General features: G+C 47.8%; 2 protein-coding genes across 6 annotated transcripts in view; one reads left to right on the top strand and one right to left on the bottom strand.

The window, feature by feature from the left end:
* The window catches only part of LOC119953276 (archaemetzincin-2-like), a 291,941-nt gene that overhangs the window by 267,355 nt on the left and 3,494 nt on the right, over positions 1 to 21,092 (top strand). The window lies entirely within an intron of this gene.
* wipi1 (WD repeat domain, phosphoinositide interacting 1) overlaps positions 16,363 to 21,092 on the bottom strand; it is a 92,334-nt gene continuing 87,604 nt past the window's right edge. For all 4 annotated transcript variants that reach the window (XM_038777369.1, XM_038777367.1, XM_038777368.1 and 1 more), the window contains one exon: positions 16,363 to 17,045. Coding sequence is in view for 3 of the 4 variants with exons in the window: in XM_038777367.1 (XP_038633295.1) it covers positions 16,992 to 17,045 (54 nt within the window). In the remaining variant the exon portion in view is untranslated. The remainder of the gene's footprint in view (positions 17,046 to 21,092) is intronic.

The following is a 21,092-nucleotide window of genomic DNA, read 5'->3' as shown; positions in this document are numbered from 1 at the left end:
CAGGGTTGTTTCAAATCACTAGCTTTCGGAGCGCAGCTCCTTCATCAGGCAAGTGAAGACTTGGACAAAGTGACTGATGCAAGATGATACTTCGAAAGCGAGTCTTTGTAGGTAATTAAGTCTTTACAGGTCCAGGCGGTGCGACTGGAGAGAGGGATAATCACAGGTTAAAGAGGTGTGAATTGTTTCAAGCCAGGACAATTGGTAGGAATTCGCATGGCCAGGCTAGATGGTGGGGGGGGGGGGGGGGGGGGGGGGGGGGGGGGGCGACTGTAATGAGACATGAATCCAACGTCCCTGTTGAGGCCGTACTCATACGTGTGGAACTAGGCTATCAGTTTCTGCTCGGCGATTCTGCATTGTCGCGTGTCCTGAAGGCTGCCTTGGAGAACTCTTACCCGAAGATCTGAGGCTGAATGCGCTTGACTGCTGAAGTGTTCCCCGACTGGAAGGGAACATTCCTGCCTGACGATTAGCACGCGATGTCCATTCATCTGTTGTTGCAGCGTCTGCATGGTCTCGCCAATGTACCACACCTTAAATGAGATGGTGAGAGATGGTTTATTGTTTGACGTAAATGATGAAGCCATACAAAATAAGCTTTTGGCAGAATTGGACATAGATTTTAAAAAGGCGCTGAAGATTGCTTTAGCCATGGCAAGCACAGAGAAGGGTGCCTCGGAACTACTAAGCACCTTGAGTATTGTGCCAGTAGTGAAACCAGGTAAAATAATTTGCAGAATTGCATTTGTAGGGATTACAAGATGACGGTGAACCTGTCCGTGAAGCTGGACAAGTACCCCATCCCCAAAATCGAAGATCTAAATGCAAAACTTGCTGGAGGTCAAATGTTCACTAAGTTAGACATGAGTCATACCTACCAGCAGCTGAAGCTGGACGATGTCTCAAGGGAATATGTGACCATAGACACCCATAAGGGGTTACACCAGTGTCCATGCTTAACCTCTGGAGTTTCATCAGCTTGTGCTATATTCCAAAGAACCATGGAAAATTTACTGCAAGACGGCAAGTCGTGCACTTGGATGACGTATTAGCAATAGGATATAGACTTGTCAAATTTGGAAAAAGTATTAAGGACATTCCAGGAAGCAGGAGTGCGCATCAAGAAAGAGAAGCGCACTTCCCAGGCTAAGGAGATGGCTTAGAACATAGAACATAGAACAGTACAGCACAGAACAGGCCCTTCGGCCCTCAATGTTGTGCCGAGCCATGATCACCCTACTCAAACCCACGTATCTACCCTATACCCGTAACCCAACAACACCCCCCCTTAACCTTACTTATCTAGGTTATTGGGTGGATGAACAGGGATTGCACCCCATAACCCCACCTAACCTGAACATCCCTGGACATTAAGGGGCAATTCAGCATGACCAATCCACCTAACCTGAAGATCTTTGGAGTGTGGGAGGAAACCGGAGCACCCGAAGGAAACCCACGCAGACACTGGGAGAATGTGCAAACTCCACACAGACAGACACCATAGGCCGGAATTGAACCCAGGTCGCTGGCGCTGTGAGGCAGCAGTGTTAACCACTGTGCCACCGCAAGAGGGAGAAGTGCACCGGAGATATGCATCGAGAACCTTTACAGATGTGGAGATCTATTCACAACTTGAGAAAGAGGACCTCGCTGTCATCTGTGGCATCAAAAGGTTTCATCAATATAATTTCACTTAAGTGACAGACCACAAGTTGGGTTTATTCAAGGAAGATAAGATGATTGCACAAGTATCTTCGGCCTAGATACAGTGTCTGACGCTGTTCCTGTCGGCTTTTAAGTACACCATTGAAGATCATCTAGGGACACAAGTAGGCAATGCAGATACCCGGAGTCATTTTGAAGATGCTAGCAAGAAGCTACTTGTAGTGGCCTGGCATCAACACTGCAATCGAAGGTGGTAAAGCACTGCGATCAGTGCTAATTTTAGCAGAAGTTACCTGCCTCAGCTACGTTACATCAATGGGAATGTCCACATGTCCAAAAAGGGACTGTTTATGGGCATGATGCTTTTGTTGTTGGTGGACACCCATTCCAAGTGGACGGAGGCGTTTGAAATTAAATCTACAATTGCTTAGGCCACAGTTGAGAAGCTGCGCCAGTGTTTCGCAATCTATGGGTTAGCAGAAGTCCTCATTTTGGACTACGGTACAGCTTTTACTGGTGCCAAGTTACAGAAGTTTCTGACTTTTAATGGAATAAAACATAGCAGCACAGCACTGTACTGATCGACTGGCCAAGAGGGCAGTGCTTGAGGAACCAACCACCCGCATCTTTAAACACCAAGTTGACTAGGTTCCTGCCATCATATAGGACCACCCAGCTTACGGCTACTGCAGTATCTCCAGTTGAGCTTCTGATGGGTCGTGGGTGAGGACCAGATTAAGCCTGGTGTTCCCAAGTTTAGCAAGGAGGGCGGAGACAAGCTAGAGGAACAACGATTCATTTAAAAGCGCAAGGGAATTCGAGATAGAGGTTTCAGTGTTTGTGAAGAATTTCGGTAATGGACCAAATTGGGTTCCTGGAGTTGTTGCCAAAACAGGATAAGATTGTCAAGAAGCGGGGGCTTCCGGTGTGCACCATGGAGTAAGTGGTCACACACAAGGCAGCCCCTGCCCAAGGTTACAGAAAATAGCTCTTTTTTTAAGCAATACGGGGTGGAATTATGATGAAAAGGCATAGGTGAATGTTGGAGGAGTACTTTCCCCCAGGAATGGTATGTTTCTTGGTTACCAGACCTGCAGAAACAGTGAAAGATTTGGCTGAAGCTACAGCAGAGACAAAAGTCTCTTCCAGCATGCAGGCGGGGGAAGGGCGAGCTTTAAGGCCTCAAGCTGACTTGAGGGCCTTTATGAAAGCTGAATTCTAGCAGCAGAGGGAACAACTGTGGAAAGATCTCACAAAGGCCATTGAAGAAGCGGTGACGGCTGACCTCCGGTGACGGCGGGGGGGGAGGCAGCCGTGCGTTGGAGGGCTCCTGTTCAGGAATGGCATTGTCGGGGATTGACGCCTGGTCCTAGCGGCAGCGAAGGCGGTGAAGGCCAGGAGAAAGTACAGGGAAGGGATATGTCGAGGTCCAGTAAGAAAACGGCTGAAAGTTCGTTGGGGAGTAGAAAGTTCACCGCGGGGTCACAAAGGAAAATGGAGGCTGGAGCATCGGGGAGGCCGCATTGCTTACGGCTGAAGAAATAACTAAGGTGATGGCTACGGAATTCGAAAGGCAGTTTACAGAATACATGGAGCCAATGAGGAAGGAGATGAGGGAGGTTTTGAGTGTGCTGGTGGAGGAGGCGATTTCCCCGGTGACGACGGCGTTGGCGAGCGCAGTGACAGAGGTGCGGGAGCAAAGGGAGGCGCTGAAGGAAGTGGAGGAGACATTATTGCAGCATGGTGATCAACTTACGTCGATGGAGAAGGAGATGCGGAAGGTGATGGAAATTAATATGCATCTGCGAGGAAAAATGGAAGACCTGGAAAACAGATCCAGGCGACAGAATTTGAGGATTGTGGGGCTGCCCGAAGGAGTTGAAGGGCCGAGACCGACTGACTATTTTGCTGCGATGCTGGCGGAACTATTGGGGGAGGGGGAGGGGATCCCTCCCGATATGAACTGGATCGGGCTCATCGGTCGTGGAGGCCTGTACCAAAGGCGAGTGAGCCGCCAAGGGTAGTGACTCTGTGCTTCCGTAGGTACAGTGTGAAGGAGAAGGCTCTGTGTTGGGCCAAGCAGAAGCGGGTGGTGCAGTGGGTTGGAGCTGGTATACGTGTATACCAGGACTTTACGGTGGAGCTGGCGAGGAGGCGGGCTGCCTTCAGCCGGGTGAAGAGGGCACTGTACATTAGCAAGGTGCAGTGCGGCATTGTATATCCAGCGAAGCTGAGGGTGATTTACAAGCTCAAGGACTTTTATTTTGGAACGGCGGAGGCAGTGGAGGAGTTTGCAAAGGCAGAAGGACTGTGGCAGAACTGAGAAATTGAGAAATGGCCATGTGCCGATGTAACCTCATGACTGTATTTTCTTTTTTTTTGTTTGTTTGTTTCACTGCGTGCGGGTGAACGGGCTAAAGGAGCCAATGTTGTATATATTTGGACAAGGGAAGTGATGGGACTTTCACTCGAAGTGAGGGTTCTTTGGGGTGTAGGTGGATATGCGGGGTTTGTGCGCTAAAAGGGGGATTTCTGGGCTTTCCTAGGGTCGGGCAAGGGGGAAAGTGACCCGGGTGGGGGCCTCCACGCTGGCCGGTCTAAGCCGGCCAGTGAACGGGAGTGAGGTGGGGGGAGGGGCTGCGGTCATCGGAGCCTGGCAGAACAGGGTCCGAGTGATCTAGCCAGGGTGGAAAGTTGGAGGGGAAGGAACCGAGATTGGGGGAAGGAGTTTTACAAGAGGTAGTGGACGGGAGGAGTTGGAAAGGAGTGGGGGGGGGGGGGGGGGGGGGTTTACAACTCTTGGGTATCATGTACGGCACTCTTTCAGAGGTCGGACGGCGTTGAGTGTGTGTGTGTGGGGAGGGGGGGGGGGGGGGGGGGTGGGGGTGGAGAATAGTGGACTCTATGGTGACCATGGGCAGTCCCGGACTCCTTTTTTCTTTTTCTCCTTTGCTTTTTGTTTCCACCGTGGGAGGGTTTGTTTTATTGAATGCATATATTGACAGGTGGGCCGTTGTTTGGGGTGGTGGGAGGATGTGATCGATGTTATTGTTAAGGGGATTGATTTTGTATTTGTTACCGTTTACTGTTTGTAGGTGGGGTGTAAATTTTGGAGGAAAATGTGAAACTGGAGAATAAAAACATTTAGAAAAAAAAAATTTTTGTAAAGAAGCATGTAGACCACTTGCATGGGCAAGAGCCAGTGCAACGATCTGATCCAATTGTGCCAGCTGGAAACATTGTGAGTTGTCTGAGGAGTGAACTGTCAGACCAGTGAATAACAGGGCAGAGTGTGATCCTGCAGGAAACAGAAGAAGGTGAAACGCGGTACAAGAAATAAGGTCAACAGTTGGGCAGCATGTTGGCACAGTGGCTAGCATTGCTGCCAACAGCGCTGAGGACCCGGGTTTGAATCCCGGCCCTGGGTCACTGTCGGTGTGGAGTTTGCACATTCTCCCCATGTCTGCGTGGGTTACGCCCCCACAACCCAAAAGATGTGCAGGATAGATGGATTGGCCATGCTAAATTGCCCCTTAATCGGAAAAAAAATAATTGGGTACTCTAAATTTATTTTGGAAAAAAATAAGGCCACCAGTAACTACCGCAATAGAAGAACCTCCGTCACTGGAGCTGTCATTCTATGAGAAAAAAGTCACCAGACAGTATGAGTTATTGATGGACTGGTGTAAAGAGTTCATGATCATTACTGTTTTGGCAATTGTGTAATTTAATTATTCCCATGTGTAAAAAGGGGTTTAAAGGGGGAGGATGTAGTTGCTAGCACCTTTGCAGGCTCTTTCTCGGGGGGGGGGGGGGGGGGGGGGGGGGGGAGAAGTGGGGTACAATCAGGGACAGGAGTTGGGATTTCACTAGGATGTGTTGGGGCTTGTCCCACAGTTGCATCCTGGAGCTGAGTATGTAAAGGCTGTTTTAAGCACTCTGTAAATAGTTGGTTGTAGTTGTAGTAAATCATTGTTTTGCACAAGTTAACTGGCTGGAGCCAATTCTTGAAGTTACTGCAGGGACCATGACACAAAGCGATTTAAATCACTAACTTTGGACAGTTCTGACAGTTTTACTCTCGTAGTTACTTTAAAGAGTTGGAAGGGATAAAAACACTTCAAACTTCAGAGCAACTATTTTAAAGACCCAGTCTGAATCCCATACAGGACAGCCCCCCCCCCCCCCCCCCCCCCCCCCCCCCCACCAACCTGCCCAGCCCAACACTACACTGGACACCCCCAACCAGATTGGTAAAGCATTGTCACAGTCTACTTGCCAACTAATCAGCACTCTCTTCTCATGGAGTGTATATTGTTGTTCTCTTTACTGCTGGTATTCTTACCCTGATGAATGCCAAGACAAAAGCTTCAACAGTATTAGGATACCGGACCAGACCCCAACTTTTGCCAGGATACCGGATGAGAACCCCAAACAATTTATAAAACTGAGGAAAGGATACTTCACTCCAAGGATACTTCACCCCAGGCTTGATAACTCTCACCAATAAATATATTTTATGTTAAAACAAACTTTAATTTAAACACAGAATTAACTGTATCAACATCAGAGAAATAGCTTTACAATTAACAGTTCTTAAATAAAAAGGAAACATTAACTTATGCCCTACACCTTCACTATATTCCAATCAAGCAATCCAACATAGTTCAAATTCAAATTACACTTATAAATAAAGTTAACAAAACAGGTTACTTGCTCATCGATGTAGAGACTTTTGGAGAAGGACCCTTTCAAGAGTAGATCTAGTACACTTACATCTTGCCAGACAATTCTGCTAACCTTTTTTTTTGTTTTTCTTTAGAAAATTAGAGTACCCAATTCATTTTTTCTAATTAAAGGGCAATTTAGTGTGGCCAATCCACCTTCCTTGCAAATCTTTGGGTTGTGGGGGCAAAATCCAAGCAAACACGGGGAGAATGTGCAAACTCTACACGGACTCCATTCTGCTCACCTAACAGCATTTGGCAAAACTGCAAACTACAAGCAGATCTGGGTCTTCCCATTAATTACATAATCTGTATCCCAGTAAGATGTCCCATTTATTCCATTAACCCGTTGTCTGTAATCAATGAAGTGGCTGGAATGAATGATTACCTCACTCTTACGACACCTTAATTACAGCTTTAGAAGGCATATTGGCTGTATGTATTTTAAAACAGGGTTTTTAATAACATTACTACAGCAGAATATATTATAATTCCCTACATTCATCGCAACAGCAATACTCAAGTTTTGTAGACCAAACAACCATTTACAATGACTCTGCTGTTTTCATTCACCTACAATTATTTTGCTGCCATAATTTACCTATTACTGCTGAAAACTGCTCAGTTATTCCTGGTGAGAAGGGATTATTACATGTGAAGTTGATTAATGGAATGGGATCAAGAATTCCAGGCCAGTGCTTCCTCAGTTTTACTCGTCATTGGTGTTGTGTCAATTTTCAGATGAGATTAGCTGCTGAGTAAGTGCTGCTTGAAGCACTATCAAAAACAATTCCATCACTTTGCTGATGATTGAGAATAGAAGATGGGGTGGCAATTGGCCAAATTGGAATTGTCCTGTTGTTTCTGTACAGGAGATAACTGGACAATTCTCCAGTGTGGGGTAGATGCCAGTGTCATAGCTATCTTGGCCAGCAGTGGGATTAGCTCTGGAGCACAAGTCTTCAGTACTACTGCTAGGGTGTTGTCAAGGCCCATAGCTTTCACTGCATTCAGTGTCTTTTCTTGACACTTCTTGACATCACATGGAGTGAATCAAAATTGATTGACGACTGGTATGCGTGATGCTGGGGATTTCAGGAAGCCGAGATCAATCTGGTACTTCTGGTTGAACTTGCTGCAAATGCCTTGTCTTTTTGACCGATCTTCTGGGCTTCCCCATTATTGAGGATTTGTGGAGCTGCCTCCTCCCATGTGTTGTTTAATTGTCAAGCACCATTCAGGACAATGTGGCAGGACTACAGAGCTTTGATCTGATCTGTTGATCACTTAGTTCTATCATATACTTCCTACATTTTTTAACATGCATGTAGTCCTAGATTGTAGCTTCACTGGGTTAGCATCTCATTTTTTTTTAGATGTCCCTGGTACTGCTCCAGATAAGCTCTCTTATCATTAAACCAGGATTAATCCCTGGTTTGATAGTAAATGGTAGAGTGACGTTGATCCATGAGATTATAGATTCTGGTTGAACACAATAATGCTGCTACTGATGGTTCACAATGTCTCCTGAGTTCTCAAAACTAAGTTGTTTTATCTGTTCTAATTGCATCCCATTTAGCACGGCGTTAGTGCCACATAATACATTTGAGGGCACGCTCAATTGTGAAGATAGGACTTAGACTCCACCACGGCAGAACAGGACCACTGCTATCATTGATGCCATGGACAGATCCATCAGCAACAGGTAGATTGGTGAGAGCAAGGTTAAATAGTCTTGTATGTCATTTAATCACCTGCCACAGGCCCAGTTTGGCAGCTGTGTCCTTTAGGACCCGGCCTGCTGGTACTATGAGGCTGTCTTGGTAATGTCCTCTACAGCGTAGCTGTTTTGATTGGTCACGGCTATTGGGAATTAAAGATGAATAGTACAACAGTTTGAGAATGCCCAAGTGGAAAGTATTAACTATGCATGTTTGCAATTGTATTCATACCCATGTGAGTGAGTTTTAAGTAGATGGAACAAAACATCATATCGCAGTTTTTCATCTTGAAAATCTCCTTTCTGGGATCATCAGTCTTAAATAGAACATTTTGCAATGAGGTTAAGTAAGAATTTTCACATCATGACAATATAATGGCCGAAGCTATCCAAATACTGCATGTGACATTTGTGCACATTAAAGTCCATTGTCAGGGGGACTTCCGGTTGCGGCTATGCGGAGTTAAGCCGCACGTTCGGCAGCTCCCCCTTTAAAAGGACTTGTGGGCTCTTTTAAGGCCCCCAAACGGCGCTGATTCGACGATTCCCGGTGGATAAAGGGGTCTGGAGCAAAACCCCCCGGGATTTATGGTTCAGACTCGAAGTGGGGCGAGGAGAAAAACGGCAGTAGCTCCCCTGGAAAAGCGGGGGAAGGTGGACAAAATGGTGGAGCCCCTGAGGAGTGGAGGCAGTGGGCGGAGTAGTAGTAGCAGCAGGCGGCCCTTCTGCGCTATTTCACGGAGCTGAAAGGGGAGTTGTTGGAATCCCTGAAGGTGACGACGAGTAAGCTGCTGGAGACCCAGACAACCCAGGGTGCAGCGATACTCGAGTTGCAGCAGCAGGCCTCTGAACGCGAGGAGGAGGTTTCGGCCCTCGTGGGGAAGGTGGAGATACACGAGGCACTTCATAAAAAGTGGCAGGATCGGTTCGAGGAGATGGAGCTTCGGTCACGGAGGAAGAACCTGCGGATCCTGGGCCTCGAGGAGGGGCTGGAGGGGTCGGACCTGCCGGCTTATGTGGCCGTGATGTTGAACTCGCTGGTGGGGGCAGGATCCTTCCATCTGCCCCTGGAGCTGGAGGGGGCCCATAGAGTGCTTGCCAGGCGGCCTAAGGCGAATGAACCCCCGTAGGCGGTGCTGGTGCGGTTCCATCGGTTCAGTGACCGGGAGTGTGTTCTCCGATGGGCCAAGAAGGTGAGAAGTAGTAAGTGGGAGAATTCGGTAGTGTGTATCTACCAGGACTGGAGTGCGGAGGTGGCCAAGCAGAGAGCCGGGTAGGCGGTGCTCCACGGAAAGCAGGTGAAGTTCGGCATGTTGCCACCTGCGTGCCTGTGGGTCACCTACAAGGACCGGCATCACTACTTTGAGTCCCCGGAGGAAGCGTGGGCCTTTGTGCAGGCTGAAAAGCTGGACTCGAACTAGAGATTGGGGGCTGTGGGAGTTTTTCTATTCTATTCATGTATCATTGTTTATGCTGTAGCGGGTTATTCTGTTTGTTTTTGTTTTTTCTCTCGCTTTCGGACGATGTGGGTTATGGTTCTGTGTTCTAAGGGGGGTACTGGGGTTTGTGGTTGATCTGTGTCTTTGTTTGTACGGAGTTGGTGGTTGGGTTGCGACTGCTGTTTGGGAGCTGCGTTGGTGGGGTGGGGCAGTGTGAAAGCGCGGGCTTTTCTCTGGTTTCCCGCGCTGCGGGATGATGGGGTGGAGCTGGTGGCGAGGGGCGTGGTTATTAGACCGGGTTTCCCGCGCCGAAGCGGTGCCCAGGACCTGATGCAGGGGAGGAGGGGGGACCTCATACCGGGAGGGGTCGGAGTTAGAGCGGGAGCTGCCGGGGTCAGCAGAAGTCAGCTGGCTCACGGGAGTACAGTGGAGGGAGAGTCGCGGCTAGGAGGGGTCCTAGCCTGGGGGGGGGGGGGGGGGGGGGGGGGGGGAGATACCGGGTTACCGGGTTGCTGCTGGATTGGCCAGGGAGGAGTTCGGGGGGGTCGGGGTGAGGTTCTATCGCCGTGGGAAACGGGCCGATTGGGTGCTGGCCAGGGGCGAGCAGTCGATGGGCTATGGCTAGTCGACGGGGGAGGGGGGGCGGGGTGCCCCCTGATCCGGCTGATTACGTGGAACGTGAGGGGGTTGAATGGGCCGGTTAAGCGGGCCGGAGTGTTTTCGCATCTGAAGGGGCTGAAGGCGGACGTGGCCATGCTCCAGGAGACCCACCTGAATGTGGCGGACCAGGTCCGTCTGAGGATGGTGGGTGGGGCAGGTTTTCCACTCAGGGCTCGACTCGAAGAACCGGGGGGTGGCGATCCTGGTGGGGAAGAAGGTGGTGTTTGAGGCGTCTGAGGTTGTGGCTGATAGTGGCGGCAGATATGTGATAGTGAGTGCTAAGCTGCAGGGGGAGAGTGTGGTGTTGGTTAATGTGTACAAATTGGGATGATGCTGGTTTCATGAGGCGTATGTTGGGCCGCATTCCTGGCCTGGATGTGGGGGGCTTGATCATGGAGGGGGACAACTTCAATACGGTGCTGGATCCCCTACTGGATCGTTCCAGCTCAAGGACAGGCAGGAGGCCAGCGGCGGCCAAGGTATTGAGAGGGTTTATGGACCAGATGGGAGGAGTGGATCCCTGGAGGTTCGGGAGGCTGAGGGCTCGGGAGTACTCCTTTTTCTCCCATGAGCACAGGTTTTATTCCCGCATTGATTTCTTTGTTTTGAGCAGGGGACTGGTCCCCGAGGGTGGAGGAGGCCGAATATTCGGCTATCGTGATTTCGGACCATGCTCCACATTGGGTGGATCTGGAGATGGGGGAGGCGCGGGACCAGCGCTCGCTTTGGCGTCTGGACATGGGGTTGTTGGCTGATGAGGAGGTGTGTAGGAGGGTTCGGGGATGTATCGAGAGGTACCTTGAGGTCAATGACACTGTGGAGGTCCAGGTGGGGATGGTGTGGGAGGCTCTGAAGGCAGTGATTAGGGGGGAGCTGATCTCCATCTGAGCCCATAGGGAGAGGGGGGAGAGGAGGGAGAGGGAGAGACTGGTGGAGGAGCTGTTGAGTGTAGATAGGAGGTACGCGGAGGCCCCGGAGGAGGGATTGCTGGGGGAACGGCGTAGCTTGCAGGCCAAGTTTGATTTATTGACCACCAGAAAGGCGGAGACACAGTGGAGGAAGGCGCAGGGAGCGGTCTATGAGTATGGAGAGAAGGCGAGCAGGATGCTGGCGCACCAGCTGCGTAAGCGGGACGCGGCTAGAGAGATTGATGGAGTGAAGGATAGAGGTGGCAATGTGGTGCGGCAGGGGGCAGAGGTCAATGAGGTCTTTCGGGACTTCTATAGGGAACTGTACCGGTCGGAGCCGCCGGCTGTGGGAGGGGGAATGGAGAATTTTTTGGACAGGCTCCGATTTCCAAGGGTGCAGGAGGAGCAGGTGGAGGGACTGGGGGCGCCGATCGAGTTGGAGGAGCTGGTCAGTGGGATTGGCCACATGCAGTCGGGGAAGGCGCCGGGACCGGATGGGTTCTCGGTTGAATTTTATAAGAAATATGCGGACCTGCTGGGCCCCCTGTTGGTCAGGACCTTTAACGAGGCATGGGAGGGGGGTGTTCTGCCCACGACGATGTCTCGGGCACTAATCTCCATGATCCTGAAGCGTGATAAGGACCCCTTGCAGTGCGGTTCATACAGGCTGATTTCACTGCTGAATGTAGACGCCAAGTTGCTGGCGAAGATCTTGGCCACTAGAATAGAGGACTGGGTGCCAGGGTGGTACATGAAGATCAGACGGGTTTTGTGAAGGGGAAGCAGCTGAACACTAACGTGCGAAGGCTGCTAAATGTGATAATGATGACGGCAGCAGAAGGAGAGGCGGAGATCGTGGTGGCATTGGATACGGAGAAGGCCTTTGACAGGGTTGAGTGGGGGTACTTGTGGGAGGTGTTGGAGAGGTTCGGGTTTGGGGTGGGGTTTATTAAATGGGTGAGGTTGCTGTACGAGGCCCCGATGGCGAGTGTAGCGACAAATGGGAGGAGGTCCGAGTACTTCAGGCTCCACCGTGGGACGAGGCAGGGGTGCCCCCTGTCCCCCTTGCTTTTTGCGCTGGCAATAGAGCCTCTTGCCATGGCTCTCAGGGAGTCGAGGGGGTGGAGGGGTTTGGTCGAGGTGGGGAGGAGCACCGAGTGTCGCTGTATGTGGACGACTTGCTGTTGTTTGTAGCAGACCCGGTGGGGGGAATGCCGGAGGTGATGGAGATTCTTGCTGAGTTCGGGAGTTTCTCGGGATATAAATTGAACCTGGGCAAGAGTGAGCTGTTTGTCGTACACCCGGGAGATCAGGAGGAGGGAATTGGTAGGCTCCCACTAAAGAGGGCAGTGAGGTGTTTTAGGTACCTGGGGTTCAGGTGGCTAGGAGCTGGGGGACTCTGCACAAGCTCAATTTTACTAGGTTGGTGGAGCAGATGGAGGAGGAATTTAAAAGGGTGGACATGCTGCCATTGTCGTTGGCGGGTAGAGTACAGTCCGTTAAAATGACGGTGCTCCCGAGGTTTTTGTTTTTGTTTCAGTGCCTCCCTATTTTCGTTCCGAGGACCTTTTTTAGGAGGGTGAACAGCAGCATTCTGGGATTTGTTTGGGCGCATGGGACTCCGAGGGTAAGGAGGGTCTTTTTGGAGCGGGGCAGGGATAGAGGTTGAGCGGTGCTGCCCAACCTCTCTGGGTACTATTGGGCGGCTAATGTCTCGATGGTACGCAAGTGGGTAATGGATGGGGAGGGGGCAGCATGGAAAAGGATGGAGATGGCGTCCTGCGGAGGCACGAGCCTGAAGGCACTGGTAACGGCTCCGTTGCCGCTCCCTCCAACGAGGTACACCACGAGCCCGGTGGTGGCGGCCACCCTCAAAATTTGGGGGCAGTGGAGGCGACACAGTGGGGGCTCGGTGGAGGCCCCGCTACGGGGGAACCACCGGTTTGTCCCAGGGAACATGGATGGCGGGTTCCTGGGGTGGCACAGGGTGGGCATCAGGAAGTTGGGAGACCTGTTTATTGACGGGAGATTCGCGAGCCTTGGTGAACTGGAGAAGTTTGAGCTCCCCCCGGGGAGTATGTTCAGGTACCTTCAGGTCAAGGCGTTTGCTAGGCGACAGGTGGAGGGGTTCCCTTTGCTGCCCCCACGGGGGGCAAGGGATAGGGTGCTTTCGGGGGTGTGGGTCGGGGATAGGAAGGTGTCTGACATCTACCAGGTAATGCAGGAGGTGGGGGAGGTGTCGGTAGAGGAGCTGAAGGCTAAGTGGGAGGTGGAGCTGGGGGTGCAGATTGAGGAGGGGACATGGGCGGACGCCCTGGAGAGGGTGAACTCCTCCTCTTCATGTGCGAGGCTTAGTCTCATCCAGTTCAAGGTGCTGCACCGGGCCCACATGTCCGGATCTAGGATGAGTAGGTTCTTTGGAGGCGAAGACAGGTGCGTCAGGTGTTCGGGGTGTCCAGCGAACCATGCCCATATGTTCTGGGCATGCACGGCACTGGAGGAGCTCTGGAAGGGGGTGGCAGGGACGGTGTCGAGGGTGGTGGGATCCAGGGTCAAGCCAGGCTGGGGACTCGCGATATTTGGGATTGGGGTGGAGCCGGGAGTGCAGGAGGCGAAAGAAGCCGATGTCTTGGCCTTTGCGTCCCTAGTAGCCCGGCGGAGGATCTTGCTGCAGTGGAAAGATGCAAGACCTCCGAGTGTGGAGACCTGGATTAATGACATGGCGGGATTCATTAAGTTGGAGAGGGTTAAGTTCGCCCTGAGGGGGTGCGGGGGGGTGTTTATTATTATTATTTTTATTATTGTTTTGTTGATATATATTTTTCAAAAAATTCCAATAAAAATAATTTTTTTTTAAAAAGTCCATTGTCAGAGGTCCATTCTGTACATGACAACTGTGCATTTTAATTTCCTACAGCGCCAGAGACAAATCAATGTTACAAAATATTCATAAAATGCTGTTTTTAAAACTTGAATCCAAAGTCGAATATGTGTAGCCAGGTTTCCTGCCACTGGCAATATGGAATCTCTCCCACTGTCTTCCTTCTGTTATATTGCCAGACACTGTTCCAACAGTCTGTTGCTAATAGGCCTGGAAAGTTCAGCCCCATGTTTTACTAATTCGGAAACAACAGCCGTCAATATAAGAAAGTCACAAAGAAATTAAAATATGTACCAAGAAGAAACGTCCGTACTCACGGAATGGTGAAAATGTGAAACTCGTTATCAGAGTAGCTGACTTGTATAACATCGGTGCATTATGGGAGCTAGAAAAGCATGAGGGAGAATTATGCTGATAGAATTAGATGGGAGAGCAGGCTCAAACAGAAGGCAAATGGTGGCATCAACGGCGGAATGGCTCATTTCTGTGGTGTGTATTCTCTGTAAAAGGATCTCCTAAACATGCTGCTGTAGCCAAAGAGATTTAGAGAATGCACTGCGAGATTTTAAATGGTATCAGTGAGGTGGTAATAATCGCAATGGGACTGGTAGATTTGCTGCAATCCAGCTATCCATTATAAAAGGAGTTTACCGTTAGGCGGTTGAAGGGCTTTTCTATTAACATGCAAATCAGGATCCTTTTTATTTCTTTTTAAAAATAAATTTAGAGTGCCCAATTCATTTTTTTTCCAATTAAGGGGCAATTTAGCTTGGCCAATCCACCTACCCTGCACATCTTTGTGTCGTGGGGGCGAAACCCACTCAAACACGGGGAGAATGTGCAAACTCCACACGGACAGTGACCCAGAGCCGGGATTGAACCTGGGACCTCGGCGCTGAGAGGCCGCAGTGCTAACCCACTGTGCCACCATGCTGCCCTCCTTTTTATTTCTTTGTTCTTTCATGGGATGTGGGCATTGCTGGCAAGGCCAGCGTTGGTTACCCTTCCAGCTAAACAGTTACAGGTCATTTCTAGTGGTGTGGAGTTGCAAAGGCCAAACCAGTAAGTATGGCAGCATGGTGGCACGATGGTTAGCTCTGCTGCCTCACAGCACCAGGGACCTGGGTTCAATTGCGGCCTTGTGGGACTGTCTGTGCGGAGTTTCCTCCGGGTGCTCGATTCCTCTCAGTCGAACGGTAAGGTGGATCGGCTTTGCTAAAAATTGCTCCTTAGTGTCAGACGGTTAGGTGGGGTTGCGGGGGGATTGGGCCTAGGTTTGGAGGATTGGTATAGACTTGATTAGCTGAATGGCCTCCTTCTGCACTGTAGGATTTCTATGGTTCTATGATAGCAGATGTTCCAGCCATTAGTGAACCAGATGGATTTTTAACAAAAAAAATTATAGTTTCATGATTACCATTAAAGACTAGCTTTTTCAATTGCAGATTTATTAATTTAATTGCTGTGGTGGATATTGAACATAGGTCCACAGAGCATTAGCCAGGACTCTGGATTACTAGTCCAGTGACATAGGCACTACACCACTGTCTCCTCCCAATCTTTCCTACAATGTATATAGGTTCTAGATTGCCATTTTAGTAAAGAACAGGCAGGTCATGCATTGTGTGCACTCCAAGCAGTTTTGTCCGCAATGCAGCCACTAATGAATAAAGACGGTTGTTGTCAAGTTGTCTTTGCTCCAAGCAACCTTTTGTGCCATCATCACCCATCTCCCTCAGTGGTGATGTCTAGTTTACCCAATATTACACTGAAACAGGATGTCTGATTGCAAACGACCACTTTCCAGTGGGTTGCTCACCTTTCCTACTTGAGCAGCTTCAGTCTCTGACAGCCACCCAAAAGTTAAAAGCTGCCTCATCCATTCTTAAAATGTTAGAAAGGCAAAGAAGATGCCTATCAGATGTAGGGGGGGGGGGGGGGAATTCATCTCAAGTGGGGGCAAACTGTTCTGCTAAGGCATCAACAGGCAACTGATCTGCTAAGGATAATCAAGCAATGTGCAAAATGGGCTGCTGGTGCTCTGCCAGAGTGCTTTTTACCCCTGTAATAAAATCAAATCTGAAAAGTAGGGACGTAAAAGGTGGAAGGGTATAAGCTAGAGAAAGTCCACCATTTGACCTTATGCTTTACTTCCTTGTTAATTTTATTTTCACATACATTTGTGTATTTATACTTTTCCAGCTGCCTGTGACTGAATCAAATACGAGACTCAATTTAACTCGTGTTCTGGAGCTGCAAGCTACATTTGCTTGCCATGGTCAAAATAAATCATCTTTGAAAAATAAAATACCTACAATGTGAAACATTTACTTGTAGTGGTGTCTGAAATGTAAACATATTCATGGCACAACATTGCGTAACGTTTATTAAATAATTACACAACATATATTGCAACATTTTATTTCTACTACTACATTATTTGGTGAACATTACAGTTTTGTGCAGTTTCATCCACAATTCTCTGACATGGTAAAATACTTGGACAGGCACTTTAGACAGCCTATTTGGCCGAGGACATTGCTCAAGATGATAAACTGCTACATTTATATATGTTTAAGATATATAACTATATATAAAATATACATAGAGCATAAAATAGAGCTGGACAACATTTTCAACATAATATAATAAAACCTTTCAAAATAATAGGATTAAATAACCTTTCCAAATAATAGGATTAAATAACCACACTAAGAAAATTGGTCCTTTCTGTTTAGTGTGGTAGTGCTAATTTGATTAGGTTTGGTCATGTATTTTTCCGAATAACACCCATTTTGGTTTCCTGAAAACAACTAAAGCTGGTGACCAACATAGAAGGTTGAATAATTGGGATTCTGTTTTGCTCTTTTTAAAAATAGAAACACTGTATTGAAATTATTCCATCTCATGCGTACAGATTTCAGAACTCCTCGTCAAATCGTGTTGTCTATAATTACTATCTTCGCTCACGATACTAATCCTTTTTTTTCAGTCTCTCAACTTCTTCTTCTTTTCACTGTGGCTTCCTCGGCATGAATAAATCTACCAAAACCAAAACAAATTCTTAATTTCTACAAGGGAATGACAGGGTGCGTTATTACAGGCTGTCGCACATGCATAGTCGAAGGCCACAACATGCACTGTGCCCTGGCTGGGATGAATTAGTAGTGGTCACACTATTGTTAAAATCACTCAAGTGAATCAAAATATGTAAATATTTAGGGGTGAAATTACACCAGTCATTTTAATCACACCAGTTAACACAGATGTGCAGAACAATTTTGTTAACTTCACATAAATTAGCTAATGCACTAAAAATGGAACTCGGAAGAATCAAATGATCTACTATATGTGCTCATTACCAATGTCATGCTATCACTTATTACTCCCATTTACCCTACAGGTGTCTGTGCTGTCTATGTCTATGACATAATTTACTGAGAATGTTTTAAACAGATTTCAAACATTGCTAAATGAATCACTGTGGGCGATGCATTCCAGGATATCTTCAAAGAAACTGTAGAACCAATGCAATGCCATACTAAATATTTGATGGCACAGTGCATTCCAGCACTAATGCACGGAATGGTGGTACACAATCTAGTTCCATATGAAAGTAAGTAAAGTTGCCATAGTCTCAGATGACCACAGGCTGCTTTCCCTTTGAGGGGGAGGGCACTAGTGGTGATTTAACCAGAGTCACCACACTTCAGGCGAGGAGCTAGGTGTGGTGAACGTATTGTACTAACCATTCACCACTGTATTACACTGTATCACACTGTTGCCCATGTGGACTCCACCTATGGACCATTGTACGATGTTACACAGAATGTATCATGTTGGTGCCCTTGTGGGCTCCGCCCCTTCAGGGGAGGTATAAAGAGCAGCTGACCTGTAGGCGGCTCCCACTAGTAGAGCAGTCGCAGGCAGGCACTGTTCTAGTTGATTAAAGCCACAGTTTACGTCTACTCTCTGTTTCGCGTGAATTGATGGTCGCATCACTAGGTTGAGAATGTGCAGCCTTCCTGAATAACCTCAGGTGGCAAGGGAATTGAACTGGCACTGTTGGCCTTCCTCTGCATCACAAATTAGCTGTCCAGCCAACTGAGCTAAACTAAACTGAACTCTATATTATTGAGCTCCTGATTATTAGCAAAAGGGAAGCACTGGGCAAAAGGGAAGACATCATCCCAAACAAATGAAGATCAAGGGGCCACTGAGCTGCCGCCTGTGCTGACTCCTACAAAACAAAGACCACCCATCTGTGCTCTCAGCTGTGCAATGTACATGGCCTGGTAAGACTAGAAGTGGCAAAACAGTGAGGGGAAATCTGGTTGTCTATTAACATATTATGACTATTCTTTCACACGTTAAAAACCTTTCATTTGGATGAAAACGTTTCACCAAAACCATATTGCTCATGGCATCTGAAGGAGAGGGATCCCACCATCAGCTCCCTCCTCAAATAAAATAGCATTGACACAAGTCATGTTGATACGATACACGGCGGTTTTTAAAAGGTCTGTGACCTTTCTTCACGAGATCTGATGAATTAACCACTTTTCTCTCTCTCGACAGATAGTATCTCCAGCGTTTTCAGTTTCTCTCTCAGATTTTCAGCATCCCCCGTATTTTGCTTTTGAAAATATTCTGCATCATACTAACAATACATTACATTCTCCAGTACAATTCTTGTGAATCAATAATTCTTATTCAAAATTTACATTTCCACTTTGTTTTAATCATTTTTTCAAATACACTTGAGGTCTAGTTTCCTCCATTGGCACACTGGTTAGCATTATTTTGTGTTCTATTGTGTGCTTCACATAGTGCCAAGTTACATTCATGCCACACAAGAGGCAGGCAATGACCATATCCTACAGGAGAGGATCTAATCACCACTCCTTGACATTCAATGGCACTACAATCGCTGAATCCCCCACAATCAATATCCAGGGGGTTACGATTGATCAGACACTAAACTGGACTAGCCATATTAATACTGTGGCTACAAGGGCAGGTCACCGGCTAGGAATCCTACGGCAAGTAACTCACCTCCTGTCCTCCCCAAAGCCTGCCCACCATCTACAAGTAACAAGTCAGGAGTGTAATGGAATAATCCCCACTTACCTGGATGAATTCAGCTCCAACAACACTCAAGGAGCCTAATCCAGGACAAAGCAGCCCGCTTGATTGTTTCCCCTTCCACAAAATTCAAATCCTCTGCCACCGACGAACAGTGGCAGTCATGTGTACCATCTACAAGAAACACTGCAGTAACTCACCAAGGATCCTTAGACAGCACCAGTACCACTACCATCTAGAAGGACAAGGGCATCAGATACCTGGGAAGCCCACCACCTGGAGGTTCCCCTCCATGTCACTCATCACCCTGACTTGGAAATATATCGCCGCTCCTTCACTATCAGTGGGGGCAACATTCTGGCACTACCACCCTAATATTACAGTGGATGTACCTACACCTCAAGGACTGCAGCAGTTCAAAAAGGCAACTCACCACCACCTTCTGAAGGACAACTCGGGAAGCGCAATAAATGCTAGCCTGACCAGCGATGCCCACATCCCGTAAATGAATTTTGAAAAAAGGGTAGTGGCAGCAAATAAATAGCACAAGCACATTTTACATCAACGGATACATCAATGCACCACCATTGTAAATGAAAACCCAGCATTGTATTTGCTATTTACCATTAATTCACCCACTCAAACATCTAACATGATGCATGAGCCATAGATGATGCAAATTATAAGTTACTCAAAAATGAGCCCCAGACGATTACTCCTGAATGATAAATGTATGAACAATCGCAGTTGAATTACAAGAAGTGTGAGTCACATTCAAACATCTACCCGTAAAGAGTTTTTGATGTCAAACTGCTTCACCTACTTTATGGTTTTACTTTGTTTTGTAATACGAGTGGTAAAACTTCCCCTCCACAACCACTTATTTACATCCGCTTTTGAGTTAGAGCCAATTCATAATTTCTTCTGCACTTTGTCAGGATATTAATTATTGGATAAGAAAGGTCTGCAAGAGCATGAGGCCTAGGAGATTCCTGGCCTGTGAGTACAGTTTGATACAGACTCCTGTCTGATGCCAGGGGGAAAGATGCCACTGTCTGGGAGCAGGTCTTTGCTTTGGCCCCACAGAAATGGGGTATGATGGGGATATTGGATTGATGAATGACACCCTGTGCAGTGATCGGGAAGAGTGATAACATGTAGGAATTGAACAGAAAAACAAGAATATTAAATTGTAGCTGTCAGTGCTAATGTTGATCAGCAAGTCAGAGGTGATGTGTGAATGAGATTTAGGCGGGACTTACCGACCACCCCAAATTATTTTTTACAGCAGCGGAGTGGGGATCTACTGGTGCTGCACATTCTCCCCATTTCTGCATGGGATTCACCCGCACAACTCAAAGTTTAGGTAGATTGGCCACGCTGAATTGCCCCTTAATTGGAAAAAAAAAATTTGGTACTCTCAATTTATAGAAAAATAAATGTTTTAAAAAGGATGATACTAGCAGCTGAAGTATTCACTGTGGGGAACAGGATATCAGATGGGAAAGCATTGGATAGTCGTGTCTAGATGTGATAAAAGCATGGAAGAAAGTTGTAACGGCAGATGGTCTGAGGGAATGGCAAAGGTGGGTGTTTAAAGAGGTGGAAAACGGTGGTCTTCGTGATGGGGTTGGAAGCCCAGCAAAAAAAATAAGCAAGGTTTTGAGAGGCAATAGTACATGCAAGAACTTTGGAGACTTTCCTTCCATTAAAACACTCCTAAAGCCCACCTCTTTGACCAAGCTTTTTGTTATTTGACCTAACATTTCCTTATGTGGCAGTGTCACATTTTGTTTTATAATCCTCCGATGAAGCATCTTGGGATGATTTATTACATTAACGGCACTATAATAAATAGAATGTTGATTGTGGTGATGTGGCAGTACAGAAGGATGGAGGTTGGATATTTTGATACGTGGATTGATGACATAGGTTTTGGAAGGCAGCAGTACAATACGCAAGAGGAGAACAATATTTAGTGTTGTCCAGCAAGGGATGGGAGGT

Source organism: Scyliorhinus canicula, chromosome 18 (genome assembly GCF_902713615.1).
Source record: "Scyliorhinus canicula chromosome 18, sScyCan1.1, whole genome shotgun sequence".
Lineage (NCBI taxonomy): Eukaryota > Metazoa > Chordata > Chondrichthyes > Carcharhiniformes > Scyliorhinidae > Scyliorhinus > Scyliorhinus canicula.
Note: the sequence above shows the minus strand (reverse complement) of the source record. Positions and strands in the feature narration are given on the sequence as shown.